Source organism: Dysidea avara, chromosome 8 (genome assembly GCF_963678975.1).
Source record: "Dysidea avara chromosome 8, odDysAvar1.4, whole genome shotgun sequence".
Classification (NCBI taxonomy): Eukaryota; Metazoa; Porifera; class Demospongiae; order Dictyoceratida; family Dysideidae; genus Dysidea; species Dysidea avara.
This window is the reverse complement of record NC_089279.1, coordinates 3087493-3109946: the sequence shown is the minus strand read 5'-3', so window position 1 is coordinate 3109946 and position 22454 is coordinate 3087493. Positions and strand designations below refer to the sequence as shown.

The 22454-nt window shown below is 37.6% G+C and overlaps 1 protein-coding gene across 3 annotated transcripts in view; it reads left to right on the top strand.

The window, feature by feature from the left end:
- The window catches only part of LOC136263262 (metal transporter cnnm-2-like), a 59851-nt gene that overhangs the window by 25232 nt on the left and 12165 nt on the right, over positions 1–22454 (top strand). For 2 of the 3 annotated variants that reach the window (XM_066057771.1, XM_066057774.1), the window contains exon 2: positions 11938–13073. In XM_066057771.1, the coding sequence (XP_065913843.1) occupies positions 12009–13073 (1065 nt within the window). In that variant the 5' untranslated portion in view covers positions 11938–12008. The remainder of the gene's footprint in view (positions 1–11937; positions 13074–22454) is intronic. The other variant, XM_066057772.1, reaches the window with a different exon arrangement.

The window sequence follows — 22454 nt, the reverse complement described above, 5'->3', positions numbered from 1 at the left end:
AGGCTACCGCATGGTAAGCCATTATTTACTCTGTGCACGCTCAAAAGAACATGTGATACCAAACCGTCATAATTTGTATTGAAACACGATGGCGTTTTTAAAATCAATGCTACAGTGCACTATGCATCGCCTGTAGAACTGTTGTTTTTCTTGGCAAATTACTGCAGTGAATTCTATTTTCAACTGTTTTTCAACAATCAACTGAAATCCTGCTGTCATGAAGTCGATAGAGCATGATTGCAACTAAAAACCAATGTTAATTTGCAGGAGGAAAGAAAGACAATTTGGGCAAGGTCTGTACATCAGTGTATTAATATTATGGCAGTGGTTACTGAACTGAAAGTCGGTTCAATAAGCTGGACTCGCTATTGAACTGATAGTAAAACTTAGACAAAAAGGGTCACTAAATGAAAACCCCCCCACAAAACTCAACCTGGGCTTGAACCCTGGACTACTGGAACTGTAGTCAGTGGGCTAACAACTGTGCTACCGCTGCTAGCTACCCAATACCCCTACTTTTCTACTTTATAAATGTTACTCACATAGTAGTCTCACTATAATATATAGTGAGAAGAACGTAACCTAAAGGTAATGAAGAAACCAAAGCTAAATCCGACCTTAACCCTAACTACTTTTCGCATCCCTTAAAGTTGAATGCTCGGGGAAGCTACTAGACGCGTCCCCTAAATCAAATGCTCCGGGAAACTACTAGACGCATCCCCTAAATCGAATGTTCGGGGAAACTACTAGACGTGAAAATGAAAACCTTTTGGTTCAGTAACCACTTCCTTAAGTTCCTAATATTATAATGACCTAATGGTAATGCCCTCCCACCCACATCATAATAATTAGAAAGACTGGATGAGAAACTAATAATCATCAAATATGGGCCTTGATGGCATTGGATGACTATTCGATGACTGATGACCCCGTAAGCACATCACAGAAGACCTTAACAAAGAAAAACACAACTGCCATTGAACCCAGAATAAACAGTAACTGTAATTCATGTTCCACTTCTCAGCCAACACAGAGACAAGTTTCTGAAAGATGGTAGTTGCAGTAGGTCCCATGCTTCGAGTGGCTGCAAAAACTAAAGAGTAAAAACACACTCTCCACTTCCGAATCCTTTCATTATATGCTCGGCGTTTCTCCTGTTCATGAACTTGGTAACACCTTGGTAATGGGGAACGAGAATAGGAGCATGTAAAAGGATTGTGTTGTAATATAGTTATAATATGGGCAGATGGCACATGCTGCCATCTGACCCTCAACACCACCACACTATTTTTTACAATCATTTTAATTCTGTAATCTTACATCTGGTGTTGTAAAGCAATTATAAATAAATAAAAAAAGAAATGATCTTGTAATTATAATTACCAATGTATTCCTTGTAATTGAGTTGTTGTATGACATGTGATTGTAGTAGTGATTTGTTATCTTATCAAAATTTATGGTGTCAGGAATAGCTTTCCATTAATCGACGTTGTTGAACTGTGTTACTACATTGTCCTTTTTATATTGGGAAGCCGCGGAGAGTATAAAACAGTGGTGAGTAAGTTTCTCAAAACCATGTGCAGGACATGGCATCACAGACCTTAGCCAAGCCACCAGAGCCACTCAATCTGGAGGACACTACTTGCCGGGGTGATCACTGGAGACAATTTAAATGGGACTGGACCTATTATGAAACAGCTTCAAAAATAGACAAAGAAGAGGGACCAGCATCTCCTCAACTTCATAGGTAAAGATGGTCAGAGGATGTTTGAAACCTTTTCTCTATCAGACACTGATCGTGGTGATATTGCAAAAGTCCTAAAAGAGCTTGAAGATAGATGCATGCTTGTTACCCACTTGATCTATGAACACTATGTTTTTAATAAAAGAACCCAAGAGCCTGGTGAATCATTAGACCACTACCTGACTGACAAAATCAAACAAGCAGGCCGGTGCCAGTATGGTCAACTAAAGTATGAGTTAGTCCGGGACAGGCTTGTCAGTGGAATACAAAATGATCGAATTAGAGAGAAGCTACTGAGTAAAAAAGACCTCACACTAACAAAGGCAATTCAGCTACTGAAATCAAGTGAAGCTACACAGCTGCAAGCCCAGGATATGGTGACGCCAGAGATAAACACAGTACAAGCAATTGCAGCACTGCAACCAAAGTCATGCTATGAAAAGAAAACAATCTAGCAAGTTGGCAACTCGAGAAGACCTCATAAGCCCTGTAGGTATTGTGGCAGGAAGCATGAATTTAGTGAAGATGCATATCCAGCAGTGGACAAAAAATGCTACATATGCAGCAAAAAGGGACACTTTGTTCCACAGTGTAAACCAGCAAAGGTTCACCACATTGATGATGAGTACAGTAATGAGGAACTGTTCTTTATTCATGCAGTGAATAGCTTATCCGATAAGCCTGCTCTGGCTACCTGCACAGTAAACGAGCGTCACAAGGTAACTTTTGAAATTGATACGGGAGCTTCTTGTAACATCCTCCCCTTTGCTGAATATGTCAAAGCAACAGGAGACAAGCGAGGGACACAAATGAGCCCCTCCAAGACTTGGTTAACTATGCACAATAACAGTAGCGCTATACCACTTGGCAAAGTAATGCTACACGTGGAACAAGGGGCAATACACATCTATTACAATTCTTCGCGTTGCAGTCATCATGCAGTGATGCCCATTCTGGAAAAAACTCTTCCATTGGGATGAAATTGATATAAAACTTGTACAAATCTTAGATTGTGATGATGTTCACTCAATTAGCTCCGACACACTAAACTCGCTTATGTCTAAACCTCTCAGTGACCCCATCCTCCAGCAGTACCATGATGTATTCAGTGACCTGGGTGAGCTTCCTGGAGAATACACAATACAGATCAAAGCTGATGCTGTGCTTGTCATTAACCCACCACGCAGGCTACCAGTGACCAGTCCCATTGAAAAGTATAGTCAAGGCAGAACTGGATATGATGACAGAAAGAGAAATCATCTCCCAAGTGATGGAACCCACCCCGTGGGTATCCAGTATGGTGGTTGCATGTAGCTCATGTTGAGTGCTACTGATGTAGCTTCCAATCCACCTGTCCCCAACTGAACCAGGTCTAGCTATCATTCCCCCCTTTCCCTCCCTCCTAGGGGCTAGACTTAAAAATGTGGAATCCAGCCAGCTTAATTTGTGGTGAACTAATCCATAAATTCCTTTCAAAAGAAAATTCCAACAACCTTACCCTAAAAGGCCAGGCACCCTCTACGCCTACCTCCAGGATTTACTATATTTCACTCCCTTCCTGTGTGAAGGGAGGAGAATGGGTAATCGATGACTGGTTAGTGGGGACTTCCGGTGGTAGGTGTTAACTCACCTGACGAGACAGTACTGGAGGATCTACTGATAGAATTAGTTGTGCTGATCTGTGTGTGCCACCGCGGCTAGAGCACTATTGATCAAACTAGTGCCGGAAACTTGCTTGAAGATCTTCATGGTCACAATCTGACGGTTATCACTGTGGTTCGCAAGGTAACAGTAGAAGTTTATACCCTACTAGTCATCAGGATATCGTTCCGTTTGAGGTAGAAATAAAATATCATTGTTCTCCGTCTCGCAATTTTACGCACGATGAGTTGAAGTTCGATCACATGAGCCAACAAATGGCGTCTTCTACATCACGTGCATAATTGGCTGGAGGCGTGTGTGATTTTTTTTGTGCTAACCACGGTTAAGCTATTAACCTCCATGTAATCCACAATGATGTTTAACATGTTTAGACAATGAACATTTTGAAACTTGATTGAACTGAGATCAATCAAACTGAACAATTACCGTGATATTTTAATAGCTAGCTATGTATCACAACAGTAAATTTTCTATAATAAACTTGTCTAGGCTTCATTGCTTAGTATCAGTATCGGAATCAGTATTGGCAGATAATTTCAGTACAAATACTCGTATCGGAAGTATCGGTAAAAAGTGGTATCGGTCCATCTCTAGTATTTGGTATGAGCAACTTGGACAATAGGTACAGCTTCAATACAGTAATTGAAGACAATGAGGTTTTTCTTATTGGTATTCTCAAGAATTCACATTTGCTGGGGTTAAACTCCATCCGCCAAATGCATGCCCATTGTGCAAGAGCATCTAGGTATTCTTGTAATGCATGACAATCAGTTTCAGATTTTATGTAGGAGTAGAGTAATACATCATCAGCATACAACTTTACTTTAGAGCGTACTCAAGAAGGTAAATCATTTATATACAACAGAAAGAGCAATGGGGAGCACTGTGCCTTTAACTCCCAATGACACTGGGGTTGAATGGCTCTTTTGGTTATCTAGTATCACATATTGTGATCTATCGGTTAGGAAAGATTTAAGCCAAAGTAGTAGTTCCATAATGGTGAAGTTTTTGGAAAATACATGAGGTACCTTGTCAAAGGCCTTATGGAAGTCTAACAGGAGGACATCACATTGACCCCCTTCTCAATAAGACACTTGGCAAAATGATTAATGGTGGTGATCAGTTGTGATTCACAGCTTCGTTTCTGTCGAAATTCATGACTTTGTGGTACTGTAAACGTTTGGTAATGCTGGAATATACAATGTGTGACCTGGTTTGCAAAAAGGGGTCTTATAGTGTTTCCAAATTGTCAAGTTTGACTAATCATAACTCCTCATATTTTCAACCTATCACCTTCATATTACACCAAGCCATAGTGCTATGTTAGGGGTATAAGGGGACTAAATTTCAGGGTGATACCACATTCATAAGTCAAGTTACAGGTTGCCAAGTATATGCAATTAAAAAGGCTATAAGACCCCTTTTCGCAGACTGGGTCACATATGTTCTAAGATTTTACAGCAAATGCAAGTTAAGGATATTGGTCTATAATTTCCTGGATCAGATATGCTACCAATTGGAACAACTGCATGCTGCTGTTTTCCAAATGCTTAGTAAAACACTTTGGTCTAATGACGCTTGGAAGATAACAGTAAGGATTGGTGCAATCTCATATGCAACCTCTTGTAGGAAACGTGTTTGAAGGTTATCAGGTCCAGATGCTTTGTTTACTTTGATGTTAGATAATAGCTGGGCTACACCATCTGAATGCATTACAATCTGTGGGATACTAGGTAATGTTTCACCACATAGGTCTGGAATACGAGGTGTATCTTCGTGGGTAAATACAGATGAAAAGTAGTCTGCAAGCAAATCTCCCTTTTCCTGTGAGTCAGTATAGGTAGATCCCTGATGTTTTAGTGTACTAACTCTTGTGTGATCTAGTTTTTTGCTTTTAATATATGACCATAAACGTTTGGTGACAGCATTACTGTTAGGATCAATGAGATTGGCTACATACTGGTTAAAATATTTGCGGCATTCATACTGACACTGTCTTTTAATATCCTTATATTTAGCCCAGTCATATTCTGTTTTAGTGTCACGTGCATGATTGTAGGCATGTTGCTTTTATGGGTTAGAAGCTGGTGGGATCTATTCTATGGAATGGAACGGAATGATGGACTAAACTACGGAACAGCACACTTTCTCAAATTGAAGCCTGCAGCTTACCATTGCTGAAACTGCCCTTACAAGTTATTGAGGGACCTCCAGCATCTGATTAAACATATCCTCAAGAAAAATGTAATGCAAACTAATCGTACTGGAAAACAGAGGAGTGCTGTTAACAAGTACGAAGTTCCAGCAGCTGGTGTCACAGTGATAGAGGAATTCACCAAACATTGGACAGGTTTATTTTGTTAATACTTTTGTTATGCAAGACTCAAATATGAGTGTAATGCATATCAAGTTAACGCACACTTAGTAAGTTAATAAATGAATGTAAGTTAGGAGAAGTAACTATTTCTTCAGACAGAGAGTTCCATAGGCAAATAGTGGTGGGTAAGAAGGAGTGATAGTAGATGTTTCTTTTAGTAGGAATAGCCATAAATCTCACTTGATGACCTCTTGTCCTGGTAAAGCTTCTATGAAGTTGATCGGAGAGTCAGCTGAAACAATGTTGTTGATGATTTTGTAGAACATGATAAATTGTCCTTCTGTGTTCAAGGGATTCCTATTCAGCAGTTGAGCTTGTTAGAATATCTATAATGATTGTTAAAAGCAAATCTAGTACCATTTTAATCTTGTCTATATTAGATTGTGTGAATGGTGACCAAACAACAGAGGTGTACTCCAAAATCAGCCTAAAAATTTGACACAAAGTGAACACTGGCTAATGTTTCTTTGTAAAAAAGCTAGAATAGAATTATGCTTTACAAGTGATAATATGTCAATATGTTTAGATTTTGGCTTATTTTAACAATTATTTTGCTGAGGTAATTTCGTGAATGGGGTAGTCCCTGATCTTGTACATAGTTGATAAAGGTTGTTTTTTGTTAGTTATAACTAGGTGTTTGCTTTTGTTAAGGTTGAGAGACGCAAGCCAGGTTGCAGCCCAGTTGACTAGTTAATATAAGTCTTCTTGCAATATTGAAACATCTTCACTTGAAAGGATAGCTCTGTAAATTATTACATCTTCAACATACAAATAAATCTTGGACGATATAGAGATAGGTAGGTCATTAATGTATATTATGAACAGAAGAGGACCCAGGACAGAGCCTTGGGGAACACCGGATAGCACACTACAAGATGGGCTGTGCACATTTCCAACTGAATGACTTGCTGTTTCCTGTCAAGCAGGGTTCACCCCGGACACGCGATTATACAGAGATGGATTACAATATTTAAATACTTTATACCTCTTCACCTAGGTCAAGATTGTACGAGTTCACGCACTAAGTGTCAGCCTTCCCGGATTCCTCGTCTTGCCACAGCAGCCTTCCAAAGATTTATTTGATTAATATGTATAATCGGAAAAAAGTCGATTCATGAACACCCACCGTCTACAAATCAGACTTATATCCAATCAACAGTTTGATATCTTTAAGTTGTAGAGTAACCCATCTACTTGCTAAATATCCCTAGTTCATTTAATCAAATCCCTTTAATCATGAATTACAAATCAAATAAAAGCATGCGATAGGGTATCTCATAATCAGCTTCTTTTAAAATTAAAGTCAATTGGTATTGCTGGAAATCTATGGCTATGGTTCCGACACTATTTATTGCACTGAAAACAATGCGTTAAGATAACAACAAATATTCACCAGTGTTATCTGGTGTTCCACAGGGAAGTGTGCTAGGTCCTCTTTTGTTCCTCATTGATATAAATGATCTTCTTCAGCAAGTTCTTTTTTCTATACTAGTAGTATTTGCTGACTATTGCAGATATAATAGATTCTATTCACTGTAAGAAGATTTTAACGTACTTAATATTTGGAGTGTTGACACAAATTTACTGTTCTATTTATCTAAGATATTCCATGTGAGTTTCAAGACACAATTTACCAGATTACCACATCATACTCTATTGGATCCAGTACCATCTCTAGAACCTATGCTCACAAAGACTTCTAGGAATAGTGATTTCCTCCAACTTATCATGGTTAGCAAAGCCTACAAAATGTTGGGTCTACTACACTGATCTTTCTCTTCAAATGTTCATGTAGAAGCAAAGAAACACCTCTATATTCTATTAATCCATTCTCAACTATTATTTTGCAGTATCTTGTGGAAGCCACACCTGATAAAAGATATTAATTAAACAAATTCAGCAACGTGCAACTAAGTCCATATTGAACGAATACTCAAGTGACTATAAAACCTGTTTTTTAAAGTTTATCTTATCACTAATGTATACTCTTGACATCAATGATGTAATCTTCTTTATCAAGTCTATCAAATTTCTATCAGATGCTTTCAATATTAATGACTTCGTTTCTTTTATATCTGGCAACACTCGACTAGTGAACAACCATAAACTGCAGCACACAAGAAGCTCAAATGCTCTCAGCAACAACATACTTTTATTTTAATAGAATTGCTTGAATATGGAATGCATTACCTGTGATCTTAGTATCCCTATAACATTAAAATTCGTCTAATAAATTTCCTATGTAATCATTATGAGCAAACTTTTGATCCTACTAATACATGTACGTTTTCATTTCTTTGTCCTTGTAATAAATGTAATAAACACCCCAAACCTCCTAATTTTGATAAAATGTAGTGTCTATAGCTAGTTAACAAGTCTTTATATAATCGAACTATTTACTTAATGTGCATTACTTAATATTATTTAACTAATTTACCTATACTGTATTCTACTTTATACTACTTTCTTACTTTACGTTACTTTACGTATCTCAAACTAAGTATACTTAATCAAGTTTTCATATACTTAAATTTATGATGCGATTATTACTCCAATGACATCTCATTTTATTTGATTTGTAATTCGTGATTAAAACCACTTTACCATCATGCTGGAAACTAGCAACTGTCACTGCCATTCATAAGAAAGGTGATACAAAACTTCCTAGCAATTATCGTCCTATCAGCCTTACTTCAGTATTTTGCAGAATGCTTGAATCCATTATTTAAAATCGAATTATGTCCTGCTTTCAAGCAAATGACCTTTTTTGCAATGAGCAACATGGATTTCGAAGCAGAGAACAGTGCCATGAAACATTGATTATCCATGAACAGTAAAATAATCCTCATCAAGTGCCATGAAAGTCATTTCATTGATATTTCACTGTCCTGAAATACTCAAGATTTCATGGTAATTTCATAGTACTGACAATTTATTTCATGGCACAAGAAAATTTCATGGTTGCAGTGGCTCCATGAAGTGTCAAATTTTCATAGGCAGCGTCCACGAATTTTTATAGATGAAAACTACATGAAATTTCATGGTTTACCATCACATTTTCATAGGCTCTTCTGTGGGAGTTCAGCTAGAAATAAGTCAGATCAGCTAGAAACAAATCAGATCAGCTAGAAACAAATCATGCTGTAGAGATATCAGCTAGAAAAAATCACTCAATAGAGATATCAGCTGAAAACAAGGCATCCTGTAGAGTGAGGCTGTAGAGAGATCAGCGTGATCAAGTCACCCTGTAAGAGCCCAACTACTTTTCAAGTCACCCAATGGAGAATCCAGCTATGAACAAATCTCTCAGTAGAGAGATCAGCTAGAAATAAATCTCCCTGCACAGTATTCAGTTAGAAACAAATCCCACTGTAGAGATATCAGTTAGGCAAGTTACTCTGTTGCCTGCAAAGAGTTCAACTATTTTTCAAGTCACCCTGTAGAGAGCTCAGTAGAAACAAGCAGCCTTGTAGAGAGATCAGCCAGAAACAAATCACTCTGTAGAGAAATCAACTGGATCAAGCCACCCAGTAGGGTGTTCAACTACATTTCAAGTCACCCTGTAAAGAGAACAAGTCACTCTATAGAGAGATTAGCTAGAAACAAGTAACCTTGTAGAGAGTTCAGCTGGAAACAAGTCACCCTGTAGAATGATCAACTAGAAAGAATTCACCCTGTAGAGATCGGCTAGAAACAAATCTCCCTGTAGAGAGATCAGCTAGAAATAAGTCACCTGTAGAGAGATCAACTGGAAACAGGAGAGAATTCAGCTACATTTCATAGAGTGTTTCAGCTAGAAATAAGCCACCACGTGGTGAGTTCAACTTCAACCATTAACATGTAGTCAAAGAGTACAGTTACATTATGAGGCTCCCTGTAGAACTACATACACATTTCCCTGTAGAGTATTCAGCTGCAAACAGTTTAACCTGTGTGACTTATTTTCAATCAACACAATTTAAAATTATTGCCTAAAGTATATGTAACTAAACAAATCATTAAATCTTCTTCTTCATAATAATCTTCTCTCTAGATCTGTGGTAAAGAAAAAGACAAGTTAAAAGAAATACCTAAAGCTGACCATAGGCTGGTTTTTAGGTATGAAATTACAAAAAGAAGTGATATCTAATCAAAAACAGCCAAGCTGTAAAAAAAGGGTGCGGCCTCCAAAAAAGCCAGGGTGAAAAAAAGATGTGAAATCAAAGGTGGTGGCCAAGAAGTGGCTGTGATGGTACATTTATGGCAAAAATTTTAATAACGACAATTAGATGAATTTGGTGCTGAATCCTAGTGAAACTTGGAGGAGGCAATGCAAATTCACCTGAATTGTCGTTATTAAAATTTTTGTTATTAACCTACCATTACAGCCATTTCTTGGCCGCCACATTTGACTTCACATCTTTTTTACCTTGGCTTTTTTGGAGGCCGCACCCTGTTTTACAACTTGATTAGATTACAAGCTAAGTCTGTGATACTGAAAGTTAGTACTCATTTGAATATTCAACTTTAAAAATGATGAAGAAATCCACAAAGTTATATTCTACAGTTAACTGACATGGTCCATTACTACTTCCAGATTAGATGGGAGTATGCATGCAGCATTAGGGTGTTTGTTACCCGACATATTCTAAAATTCAACTGCCAAGGGACGAATTGCTAAGGGGATGAGTTCATGGCCAAAATGGAGATTTCAATTGCCAAAGCAACATAAATGTATTTCCGAAACCTGAAATAAACAATGTGACAAATGCAGCAAATCGACGTGTTGATAACAATGATCTATCTAACTGAATGTGTAAACCATGTTGTCTTTGATATTCTGCTGGCGTTTAACAACCAGCTTTTTTACTTTGATGTAAGGCTGCAGTAGGATAAAAGTTTGATTTTTTGCCAGCCTTCATGATCCCTACTATAAATATTGTAATATTACTGCTATATATAAGTGATACATTGGTAGATGTCATCATGTGATAGTTCATCATACAGTATGATAGTAACTGTATAGTAGGGACCACAAAGGAGTAGGTGTAGCTCATGAATTAATATCACCCAAAAACCAGCCTCAATTTTCCCTTATGACGATGACGCAGTATTGGTGAGGTAAAACTAAGCCCAAACAAGCTTTCAGATTGACCCAAAATACTTTCAATAAGTTGCTATGGAATTTAAAAAAAATTTATTTGATGAAATTTTCTACTGACTGACTGAGTAAGTAAGTACGTAAGTAACTGACTGATGCCTTCAGACAAGCGTAATTCGATAATGGCTAAAGCTATGGGCTTGATTTTTCACTGTTCGACGTTGCTTCGGCCCGACATGTGCCTTTTGGCATACTGCAGTACATACAATGCATTCTTCATGGACTTACCAGTGTCCTCTTTTGTGTCCCATTCACCTTTGCTGACAGGGAAAGGTGTCGATTTGGTGCGAGCACACGATGGCTTCCCTTCGAAATGGAAATCGTCCATATTTTTCATAGTGGCTATTTTGATTGCAGAGGTGCTTTTCAAACAGTTCTTGATTTGTATTGCTTTGTAATGGGTTGAACATAGCCAACAGCGAAGCGTAATGGATACTTCACTTTTCAGACAATAATTAATAAAATTGGGGTGCGGCACCATTTCTATTGGTATGTGTAGATTGTAGAGATGCTTCCGGGAAAGTTCTTGATTCGTAATGCTGTGTAACAGGTTGAACATAGCTGACAACGAAGCGTAATGGATACTTCACTTTTCAGGCGATAATTGGTATAGCTGGGGTGCATGGGTGGCACCCGCAGTGCCATTTCAGAAGCGGTATGCATCGGTTCACCAGTCATAATAAAATTATTTACAAAAAAAGTTAACAAAGAAGTACACAAAAAAATTTGGAATTTTCAACTAGAGTAGGGACCATAGCACATCGATAAAAAGTACTGAAACAAGTTGGAGTAGTCCATGACAGTAAAACAATAAGAAGTGTTATCCCTACTGTGCATTTCCATTATAGTATCTTGAGCACAGTAGGGATATAACACTTCTTATTGTTTTACTGTCATGGACTACTCCAACTTGTTTCAGTACTTTTTATCGATGTGCTTATGGTCCCTACTCTAGTTGAAAATTCCAATTTTTTTCATGTACTTGTATTATTATAATTTGTAATCTTCATACAGTATATTTTGAAACCTCATCAGCTGCTCAATTAATTGCAAGTAGCATTTACTGTGAAGCAAGTACTCAAAGAATGAAACAATCACACTGTTTACTGTTCTACTGCTTGATATTCTTGATACTTACCTGGCCAAGTGTTAGCAAATATGGAGCTAAACTGAATAATTATTTACCACTTGCAAACATACCTAGTGATCAAGTGAGATCTTTACTAGATGGCTACTTTGAGTTTATAGCTGGAGTACCCACAAAGTTGATTTTGTATGGGAAAGGCTTTACTAATACAACAAATGTGTCCTTAACTACTTCAAATACCTGTGATGCACAATTTTCAAATTCACTTGGACATATGATGCTTGGGGACTCCAATGAAACTGCATTGATAGAATTACATGCTAGTGATACACTAGAACCTGGAATATATCATTTTTGCCTGTCTGGTGAGCATCAAGGCAAAGAAAGTGACAAGAGTCTAAAAATTGTCAGATCTCACAAAAGTTCTAGTTTAGACATTAAAAAGTTTTCTGTTCATCTTGTTTTCCTGTTCATTTTTCTGGCTCTCACTTTTATATATGCTGGAGAAGGTATAATCATAATGGACCTAACAATCGATTATCTTGAAGAGAAACAGCATATTGGCACAGAAGTGGAGAGGAAGTATGCAAAAGGAATTCTTCCATTGAGAAGGCATGGAAAAAGACTGCAGGCTGCTCTTATTTTGGGAGGTGTAGTGAGCTCCGCTGGTGTCAGTCGTATGGTTGAAGTACTGCTATTGTTATTTGAACCATTCTGGAATCTACTTATCTCCCTTGCACTGGTCATTTTCATTGTAATTGTACCTACAATCATTTTTTCTCGGTACCCACTAATAATGTGCTATAAGACCAGACATCTGGCATATATAACTTTATGGGTTACTTTTTCTGGATCATGGACGTATGGCAAGTGTTTGGAGAATGACATTGATGGTGTACCTGAAGGACCACCTGTGGCTGCAACTGGAGATCCACCTGTGGCTGCAACTGAAGATTCACTGACACATCCAGTACAGGAAACTGAGGATGATCATGAGCCACAAGAGAATACTGCCTCCGGCAGTGTAGATCAAGAGCTCAATCTTCCTTCCGGGTCAACAGAAGTAAGTGGTTTACAATATCATACTATAGCATACTGACAATCATTTGTCTGAATGAAATAGAAGAGTTGTGTTTCAAGTATACTGCACCTTGAACACTCTCAAAATTTCTGACCTGATGTATATATAAAGACACATGGTAGTGTGTCGTGTGGCCAAGAAAGCCGGTGACCACACAGTGAGTACGTTTACAGGAAGAAAGAAAGCAGCTTTTTCATGCATGCATAGCTCCATGGCCCCATCTCCAAAACACACCATTTTTGCAATATAGCTGTCCTCCAAGTAGGGTATACCACACAGCAATTTGATTAAATTCGCAACAGCCATTTGCGAGATATGGGCATTCAAAGTTTCGTTTTAATTTCTTCATTTTTTTCTTCTTATGCTGTATGGGGGGCTACAGGGGCTTCGATTTCTTTTCGCACACTTTGCAAAAATTGCTCAAACATGTAACTTGATTGCCTCGATCTTTGACACAAATGAAGGGTGTGTAACGGTGGATTCATGTACCAAGTTTGTTGTGAATCTGAGTAATATTCAAGGAGTTATGAGCATTTATTCACGTAAAAAAGATCAAACTTCTGTCATGGCCACAGGGTAAACCAAGTATAGAAATAACTTGAAAATTGATGTGTAGATAGGCTTATCATCGTAGCAGTGCCTTTTGATAGTTTGAATAGCAATAGAGTTACAGCGACAAAGTTATAAAGTAGAAACTAAGCAAGTGTAAAATTGCGGGATCGAGATACTTTAATAGAGCAGTCACCACGGGGTAAAAAAGGTGTGCAAAAATGTTGGAAAAAAAACTTACCAGAGTTTGAACCAGGGACCTCCATACCTAACACCTGCATCCTTAACCACTGAACCACTGCTACCTTGGCTGATCACCTCACTTGATTTCTGCTTTATAAATAAAATTTCTAGTTGAAATCTGCTTATAATCAAACATTTGTAATTTCATAGATCTACCAATAGAAGTACTAGATTGTTCTAGAGCATTCTATGTATGTTCTATGAGAAGTCCTCACAAAATGTGCACTCTATTAGAGTATTACAATAATATTGAATTAAATCATGCAATGAAATACATTTATAAGTCTGTCTTCAATAATCATCATTGTATCTACATAGAAAAGAAGAAATGTGAGTAAAAACTAACCTCAAAATCAGCCATAGGCTGGTTTTGGGGCCTTATAAAGTACAAAAAGGAGTGAAATCCACACAAAAACAGCCAAGCTGTGAAAAAATGGTGCGGCCTTAAAAATCCTGGGTGAAAAAAATTGTGAAATCAAAGGTGGCGACCAAGAAATGACTGCAATAATGTTAATGCTAAAAAATTTTTATGTGTGTGCATTATTAAAATTTTTTAGCATTAACATCATTGCAGCCATTTCATGGCCGCCACCTTTGATTTCACAACCTTTTTCACCCAGGATTTTTGAAGGCCACACCTTTTATACAGCTTAGTTGTTTTGCATGGATATCACTTCTTTTTGTGTTATCCCTAAGCCAACCATAAACTGGCTTTGAGGTTTGTTTGTACACAAAATTAATCATTGTTCTGCTTGTCAACAGATGCAAACACGATTATAAGACAAACTAGTACTCTACCAATGCAGAAAAATACCAACTGAACCAATATCAAAGCCAATTTATACTGGTAATGTGCTTGTTTGTTCATTGATATATATAATAAAGTTGTAATGTACATGTAGTGCCTGTATTTTATTTATTTGCAATAGTGTTTTATGCAAAGTAAATTCCCTATTAAGATTTTTCAGTGACTATTCTATTAGAGTATCTTGATTTTCCATGCAAAATGTGACATAAGTTGCAGTTGCTCAATTTTAACAAGTACATCTTTTATGCTAGAATATGATTTCCAACCTGTTGTCACAAGTTTTATTAGCATACCACTTATTATGATGAGTATGATGATGACGACTGGTGCAAGTAGGTCTTACTAATAGTGTACAAAATATCGGATTTGATTTAATGGAATACTGGAGAAGTTGCAATAGTACCGACTACTTTCGTAATGCTCTAATAGAGAGCACAATTTGTTTGAGGATTTCTAATAGAACACACAAAAAATGCTCTAGAACAATCTAGATTTTCCATTGGTAGATCTAGCTAGAATTTTCATTTATAAAGTAGAAATTAAGTGAGGTGAACAGCTGTGATAGCAGTGGCTTCGTGGTTACAGATTTGGGTGTTCAGTATGGAGGTCCCTTGTTCGAACACTAGTTAGTTTTTTCGACATTCTTCATGCATCTGTTACCCCCCTGTGACTGTTCTATTAGAGTATTTTAACCCTGCAATTTACAGTTGTTTGGTTTTGTCCAATACAATTTCTTTTAAACCACAAAAGTTTCAAGCTATGGTGGTTTACCTATTTGCAATCCAATTTTTAAAAAGTTATTGTTTACCCTGTAGGCATGACAACAAGTTGGCCTTTTTTAATGTAAACAATCATCCATAGTTCTATGCCTATTGATCAGATTGGCACAAACTTGATACATGATTGTACCATATGTTCTTAAGTGTACCAAAGCTCAAGAAAATTGAGGAACGCATTTGCATTTTATAATGGTTTTTAAATGTGTGCAAAAAGAATAATCTAAGCCCCCAAACCTCCTAAGCAAAGAAAGAAAAAAACAAAACAATGAAATTAAGCCATAGTTTGAAGGCTCGTATGCATTAGACAATCTTGCTCAAATTTGGTATGTGGGGTGCGGGCATTTGCAGTATAAAAATTATTCCATTTTGAAAAGGGAGAACAGAGTTACGTATGCGTGAAAATTGTGTTTTGTTTCTTCCTGTAAATATACTCATGGTGTAGTGTGCTGGCTTTCTTCACTGCATGACACACTACTGTGTGTCTTGATAATTGACTTGTGCTCAGTATTTAGGAAGACCCACATTGTGATAGTAAAATTAATTGCACATGCTAGTAGTGTATTGCTCTAGCTGGTGCAGGTGCGTGACAGACAAGCATGTATTATGGTCTCTTTCCCAGACCCTATTTCCTTGGGGATGGTGCTTTATTAATTGGAGTACCCCTTGGAAAAACTTGGAATCTTGCTGTGGGACCTGGAATAGATTGATGCTTGGATGCAATCCAGTTCTTCATTCTGCGAGCCTCCTCTGACACTCTTCCTACAACAGTAATTTTACATTGTTGGAGCATTCAATGTGGTGCAAAGTGCACTTTGTGTGACTGTGTCCAGCCAGCCAATGGCGGATCCAGGATGGGGAATTTGGGGCAAATCCCCCCCGCCCTCACCTTGTAGAAGAGCCAGCCATATTTCTGATTAACTTTGTCAGGCCATGGCCAAGATCAGTTTATTAACTCATGAAAATATGCACATTTTACTAGCATTTATTACAATTTCACCTGAAACCAAGGCAAACCAAAGTTAAACTAGCTGTGAAATTGTCACCCAGCACCTTCGTCTGTACTAAGCACCTCTAAAAATAATTATCTTGTTGCTGTTAATGACATCCAGAGCCCTTTAAGACTTCACAACCATCTGTAAAGGCCAAAATGGCAAATATCAACAGTGAGACACCACTAAGAGGTGATTATTTGTTGCTTCAAAAATGCAGTAACTAACACAATAATCTGGCTCTCCCCAAACTGTCTAAGTTATTCGCTAGATATCATTGTATACTAACTTACCTGGAATGCGAGCAAGTGAACACTTCCTCTTCTCCCTTCACCTTATCATCTCAGCTTAGTTATTTATAGAAAGAGTATTAACACTTTGTAGCCATGTTAAAGCTATATAACTTGCCCTTTGGAAGGGATCATAAACAAAGGAAAAGGAAGGGATCATAAACAAAGGAAAAGGAAGGGATCATAAACAAAGAAAAAGGAATATTGCCATACCCACTTGTGGGGTCTACCCCATCTGTGACTGAGTGTGTCAGAGGACTCACCCTACTTAATTAATGTCTGTATTCATCAACAATTACAATGGTTTCTCTCTCACATTCCTGAATCAATTGTGCATATGTGACCGGATTTGCGAAAAGGGGTCTTCCACACACATCCAATTCTATGAACTTAGAAGACCATAACTTAGTGTTCAAGTAACATATAAGTCTGAAATTTTCTCCATCCATTAAGTTATGTTGGTATGTACTGCTGACCAAATTTAAAGCCATTATCGTTTTCCAATCTGACGGTATGGATGGACAAAGTTGGTGTATGGAAGACCCCTTTTCGCAAATCCAGTCACATTATTTGTTCCTAATCATTCGGCCTGACATAAACTATATGTATATATATACATATCATACAGTACGATAGTAGAGGTTGGTAAAAAATCATATGGTTTCGTGAATTTTCGCACTTTAAAAAATGGCCTTGCAATAAGTTTTACCCGAAAAAACTACCTGGAATGCATTAGTACTGTTATAATGATGCTGTACCTTGGGTAAACGAAGCAAAAAGTCAAATGTTTCGATGTACAGTGAGTTCTAAAATTTTTGAAATTTACCTAAATTTCGTCTGCCAGCTTGCCTGCTGTAAGACCTGGTAGCGCTAGGTGTGCGGTTCCAGAAATTTCAGACAGTCAAGGTAAATGACGGCGGATTTACAAATCTGTTGTCCCGATTACGTTCTGTCAACTACACCATGTTGCTTGCTTTTATCATTCATCCGTAGTCTTGCGTGGCCAGACCCACTCTTTGCGCGGTGCTTATCAATTCATAATTATAAGTGCCTAGCTGCAAGAGGGTCTGGTATAGTTTGAATAGTAAAGTTGTTCTGACACTCTGAGCTTTTTCAGGGTGATAATGAAACACCGGGTTAACTTTCATCACGCCATGTCACATTTTGGGTTGTTAACGAATTCCTTTCTCTGTTGACAGTTACAGCCACCAGTCCGCAATATGACATGGCGTGATGATAGTTAACCAGGTGTTTCATTATCACCCTGAAAAAGCTCAGGGTGTCAGAACAACTTTACTATATGAACTATACCAGATCCTCTTGTAGCTAGGCGCTTATCATTTTCAATCGATAGGCACCGCACGAAGAGTGGGTCTAGCCACGTGAGACTAATTTATCTGCTCCTTTGTTCTTCTCGAAGGAAAATTAATAATTGCGACACGTGCCACAATCCAAACACGTGATTTCAGCGAAGAGTGAATACGTGTGTGTAAGATGAGAGTGAATGAGTGTAGTACCCAAGGAGTTGTCTCTAGCATTTATTAACGCTAGGTAGTCATTTAATTGGGGCGAGCCTGAGCGAGCTCCACACTAGTGAGAACTTTTGTACGGTGAACCATGTACAATCAAAAGCGGAGAAAAACGATTGCTAATTGAAATTCAACAACACTTACAGAAGAATCACAGTATAGTCTACTGACGCTCCAAATAAGGCTCGTACGGTCAACCAATACATGAACAATAATCGGCGTGGTTTACTGACACTCCAAATAAGGCTCGTACGGTCAACCATTACACAAACAATAATCGACGTGGTTTACTGACACTCCAAATAAGGCTCATACAGTCAACCATTACATGAACAATAATTGGCATGGTCTATTGACACTCCAAATAAGGCTTATATGGTCAACGATTACATGAACAATAATTGGCATGGTTTACTGACACTCCAAAATTTAATAAGCCTCGTACGGTCAACCATTACACAAACAATAATCGGCGTGGTTTACTGACACTCCAAATAAGGCTCATACAGTCAACCATTACACAAACAATAATAGGCGTGGTTTACTGACACTCCAAATAAGGCTAGTACGGTCAACCACTACATGAACAATAATCAGCGTGGTTTACTGACACTCCAAATAAGGCTAGTATGGTCAACCATTGCACGAACAATAGTCGGCGTGGTTTACTGACACTCCAAATAAGGCTCGCACGGTCAACCTTTACATGAACAATAATCGGTGTGGTTTACTGACACTCCAAATAGTGCTCATACCTTGTGTCATTTATAATATACCTGGTGTCATATTAATATTAAAATGGAACAAGAAGAAACATTACTGAAGATGACGGAGGGAGCAATATAAAGCATGAAGAATTCGGGAAACCCCTGAACAGAGACAGCAAAGATTAGCCAGGCGCAGAATATGACAAACGAAGATATGCTGCATTAACCATCAAGGAATGCTGTACAGATAAAATAACAAGAAGTGGTACATACATTATCTAGCTACAACTACAGGCAGGGCTGGAGCCCATGGAGGTCAGACCACTTTTCAGCTACTTGAATTTGAAAAAAAGATCAAGATACTCTAATAGAGCAGTCATCATAATATGCTCTAATAGAACAGTCATCGCAATACTCTAATAGAGTATTTGGTATAGAATATAGCCACTGTTCTACATAGTGTAAGCCATTGCATCTATGTTATTTGTCCTCAAATCACCCAAAAGTTCCAGTGAGTCATCTGCATTGCACTGCATTGGGCTAATTGATCATGCATGTGAGCATGTCATGCATACATTAGCAATTACAAACCCAATGACTTCCACAGCAAAACTCATGTATGGATACTAAAAAGTACTGACTGATACTAACTCTGTATTTATTGAATTTTACTTAGTATCACTCTGTCTTAGAATAATTTTTTTCAAGTAAAGCTTAGCCAGAGGAAAAACTAGATTACTAGTGATAGTGGTAGACTATTACTGTGTACATTTTGACAGAATTTGATTAATGGTCCCAAGATGGTCCCAAGACGGAGCAATACTGAATAAAATACAGAGTTAGTATCAGTCAGTATTATTCAGTATCCATACATGAGTTTTGTTGTGTTCTGTATCTCAAAGAACTAAGCTTTCACTGAAACTTTAAAAGTAAAATTAGCCATGAAATTGAATTAATTGGTACTGTAGTACAAAATTACCAGGATATATCCTTAATGTTAACAAAAAGGAGAAAGAGACTTTGCAAGTAAAAGTAACTTCCAGATGTCATTTCAGAGCATTTATTTTCAAAATTTTTCCTGGGGGAGCATGCCTCCAGATCCCCCTTACTTGGCATGCTCTGTGTGCTTAGCACATGTAGTTGATTATCACATGATCTAAAAATCACATCAGATCAATAAGAAGTAGTATGACCTCCATTGCAGTCCATGGATGGCCAGACCACTCAAAATCTCTGGGCTCTGGCCCAGGCTACGCATACTAACTATAATTAAGGGAAAAGGGAATTGTCATCAATATCAACATCCTGAAGTGTCCAATACCTCAGGATCATCCTGGAGTTGTTCACCCATAAAGCAACAAAAGTTGTTGGAGCAGATTCTTCCTTGCTAGCTTAGTAGGAACACCACTGTGGGGGTGGTATGGTCAGCAATTGTCTGTACAGGTTGAAAGTGACAATGATCTGGAATCAACTGAACAATCTCACTTGTCAGCAGAAACTAACCCCGTTAGTACAACCACCACCTCCATCACCTCCAGACAAAATAGTGATATTACTATTTTAATTGTAATAATTGTAACTTTATGTAAGTTAATATTTGATGCTATTCAACATCATCTTTCATCATAAAATAATTACTAGCTAACTATAGACCAAAACATTAAAACACTGGAGCGACTTCAATGCAGAGCAACAAAATACATTCTTAATGACTATACTAGTGATTATAAACATCGATTAATGACTCTCAAGATTTTGCCACTTATGTATTTTCTATACATCTCAGACATTATGTTTCTGATAAAGTGTTTAAAATTGCCAAACAGTTCCTTTAATATTAATAACTTTATTAGTTTTGCATCAGGAAATACACATCTAGGTACAAGTAACAAATTACAACATAATAGAAACTGCAGTGTATTAACTAGCAACTTTACTTCAATTGACTACTGTGGATTTGGAATGCACTACCCATCATCAATTGTGATCTTCAACAATAAAAAAAACAACTTACTAACTACCTATGGAATCATTTTGCAACTAATTTTGATTCTAATAATGCATGTACATATTCGTTTTTATGTCCCTGTAGCCATTGTAACAAGTCCCCCAAATCACCTAAGTTTGAAGCATTGTAGCCCTCATAATAACAATCACTTTTATAATATACGTAATTTTTTTCTCCTAACTAATCACTATATACTATAACTAATCAATTGTAATTATTTTAGGCCACTGGCACAGGTTGCCAGTGGACCTTCAGCATACCTGTAGCCACTAATCTGTTGTAACCACGTTCATCGTAACTCTGTATGCTGTAAAGTCAAAAAATAAATAAATATAAATAAATTTAAAAAATGATATCAGAAATCACAACTATTTGAATCTTACTGTAACTTACCCTGTCAACTTTACACTTTATAGCCATAAAGTCCTTACCTTCATCATACATCAGACTCGCCCCATGATGCTCAAGCATCTGTCTAGTATAGTCTTAATTACCAGTTTAGCTTTTTTCGTGAAGTAGCTAGCTAATAATGTCGTTGAGGGGCGGATCCACCTCAGGATCCAGACTTTTAAAAGTAAGGGTTCCGCTCTTATAATGGTGGACTCTCCAGCAATGTTTTACTGTAAAATCATCAACATTTAGGTCATTAGAAATGCAGCTGAAGCCTTAAACAGTTGCTGTGATAACTTTAAAAGACAAAACAATAGTTATTTTTAGAGGCGTTTATTTGTGTACGAAGGTAAAAGATAGCTGCTTCAAGTGATATTTGGAAAACAAAAGGAGATAATATAGCTAGACCAAAAAGGAAACAAACTGGCTATTTAAAAAATTCAAAAATTCAAAAGGAAGTAGGGGTTGATCAGACTCACGGTAGTGAGGCGCGCGGCCAAGAAACTACGAAGCGCATGCCCAAGGGCATAGGCCAACCAGAATTAGATAATGTCAGGCCTAGATGGCCGGTACAAACAGGGTAAGATGACTGGTATAATGTGACAATACGTGTAACACATGGTACAGAAATAAAGTGAAATATGTCTAAATACGGCTATATTCTTTTATTTTAGCAAAGTCGCAGGAAAATGATGACAACTAAAGATTTTTTTATTACGTAACGCAATACAAATCCATTGAGAGATGGGATCATAGATAAAACGCGATCAAACATACAGTGTAGTGTGTGATAAGAAATCTGTTATGATCGTGTTTTATTAATGATCTGAGAGATGTTGCATAATCCAGGGCTAATATTGCAAAACCGACCCTACACGTAAATAACTCACAGTAGTGGCTGCATCTTTTAACGTATTTTCTCCATTCAAACCTGTAATCCCTACAATAACTTTTAAAGACACGATGTGGACACAAGTCCTAATGTCTGAAAAACAAGTTGTGAAAGCGTGCAGACCCATAAGTTCCCTAGGGAAGGCGTTTTAAGCAGAAATCTTTTAAAGTCCATTTAGT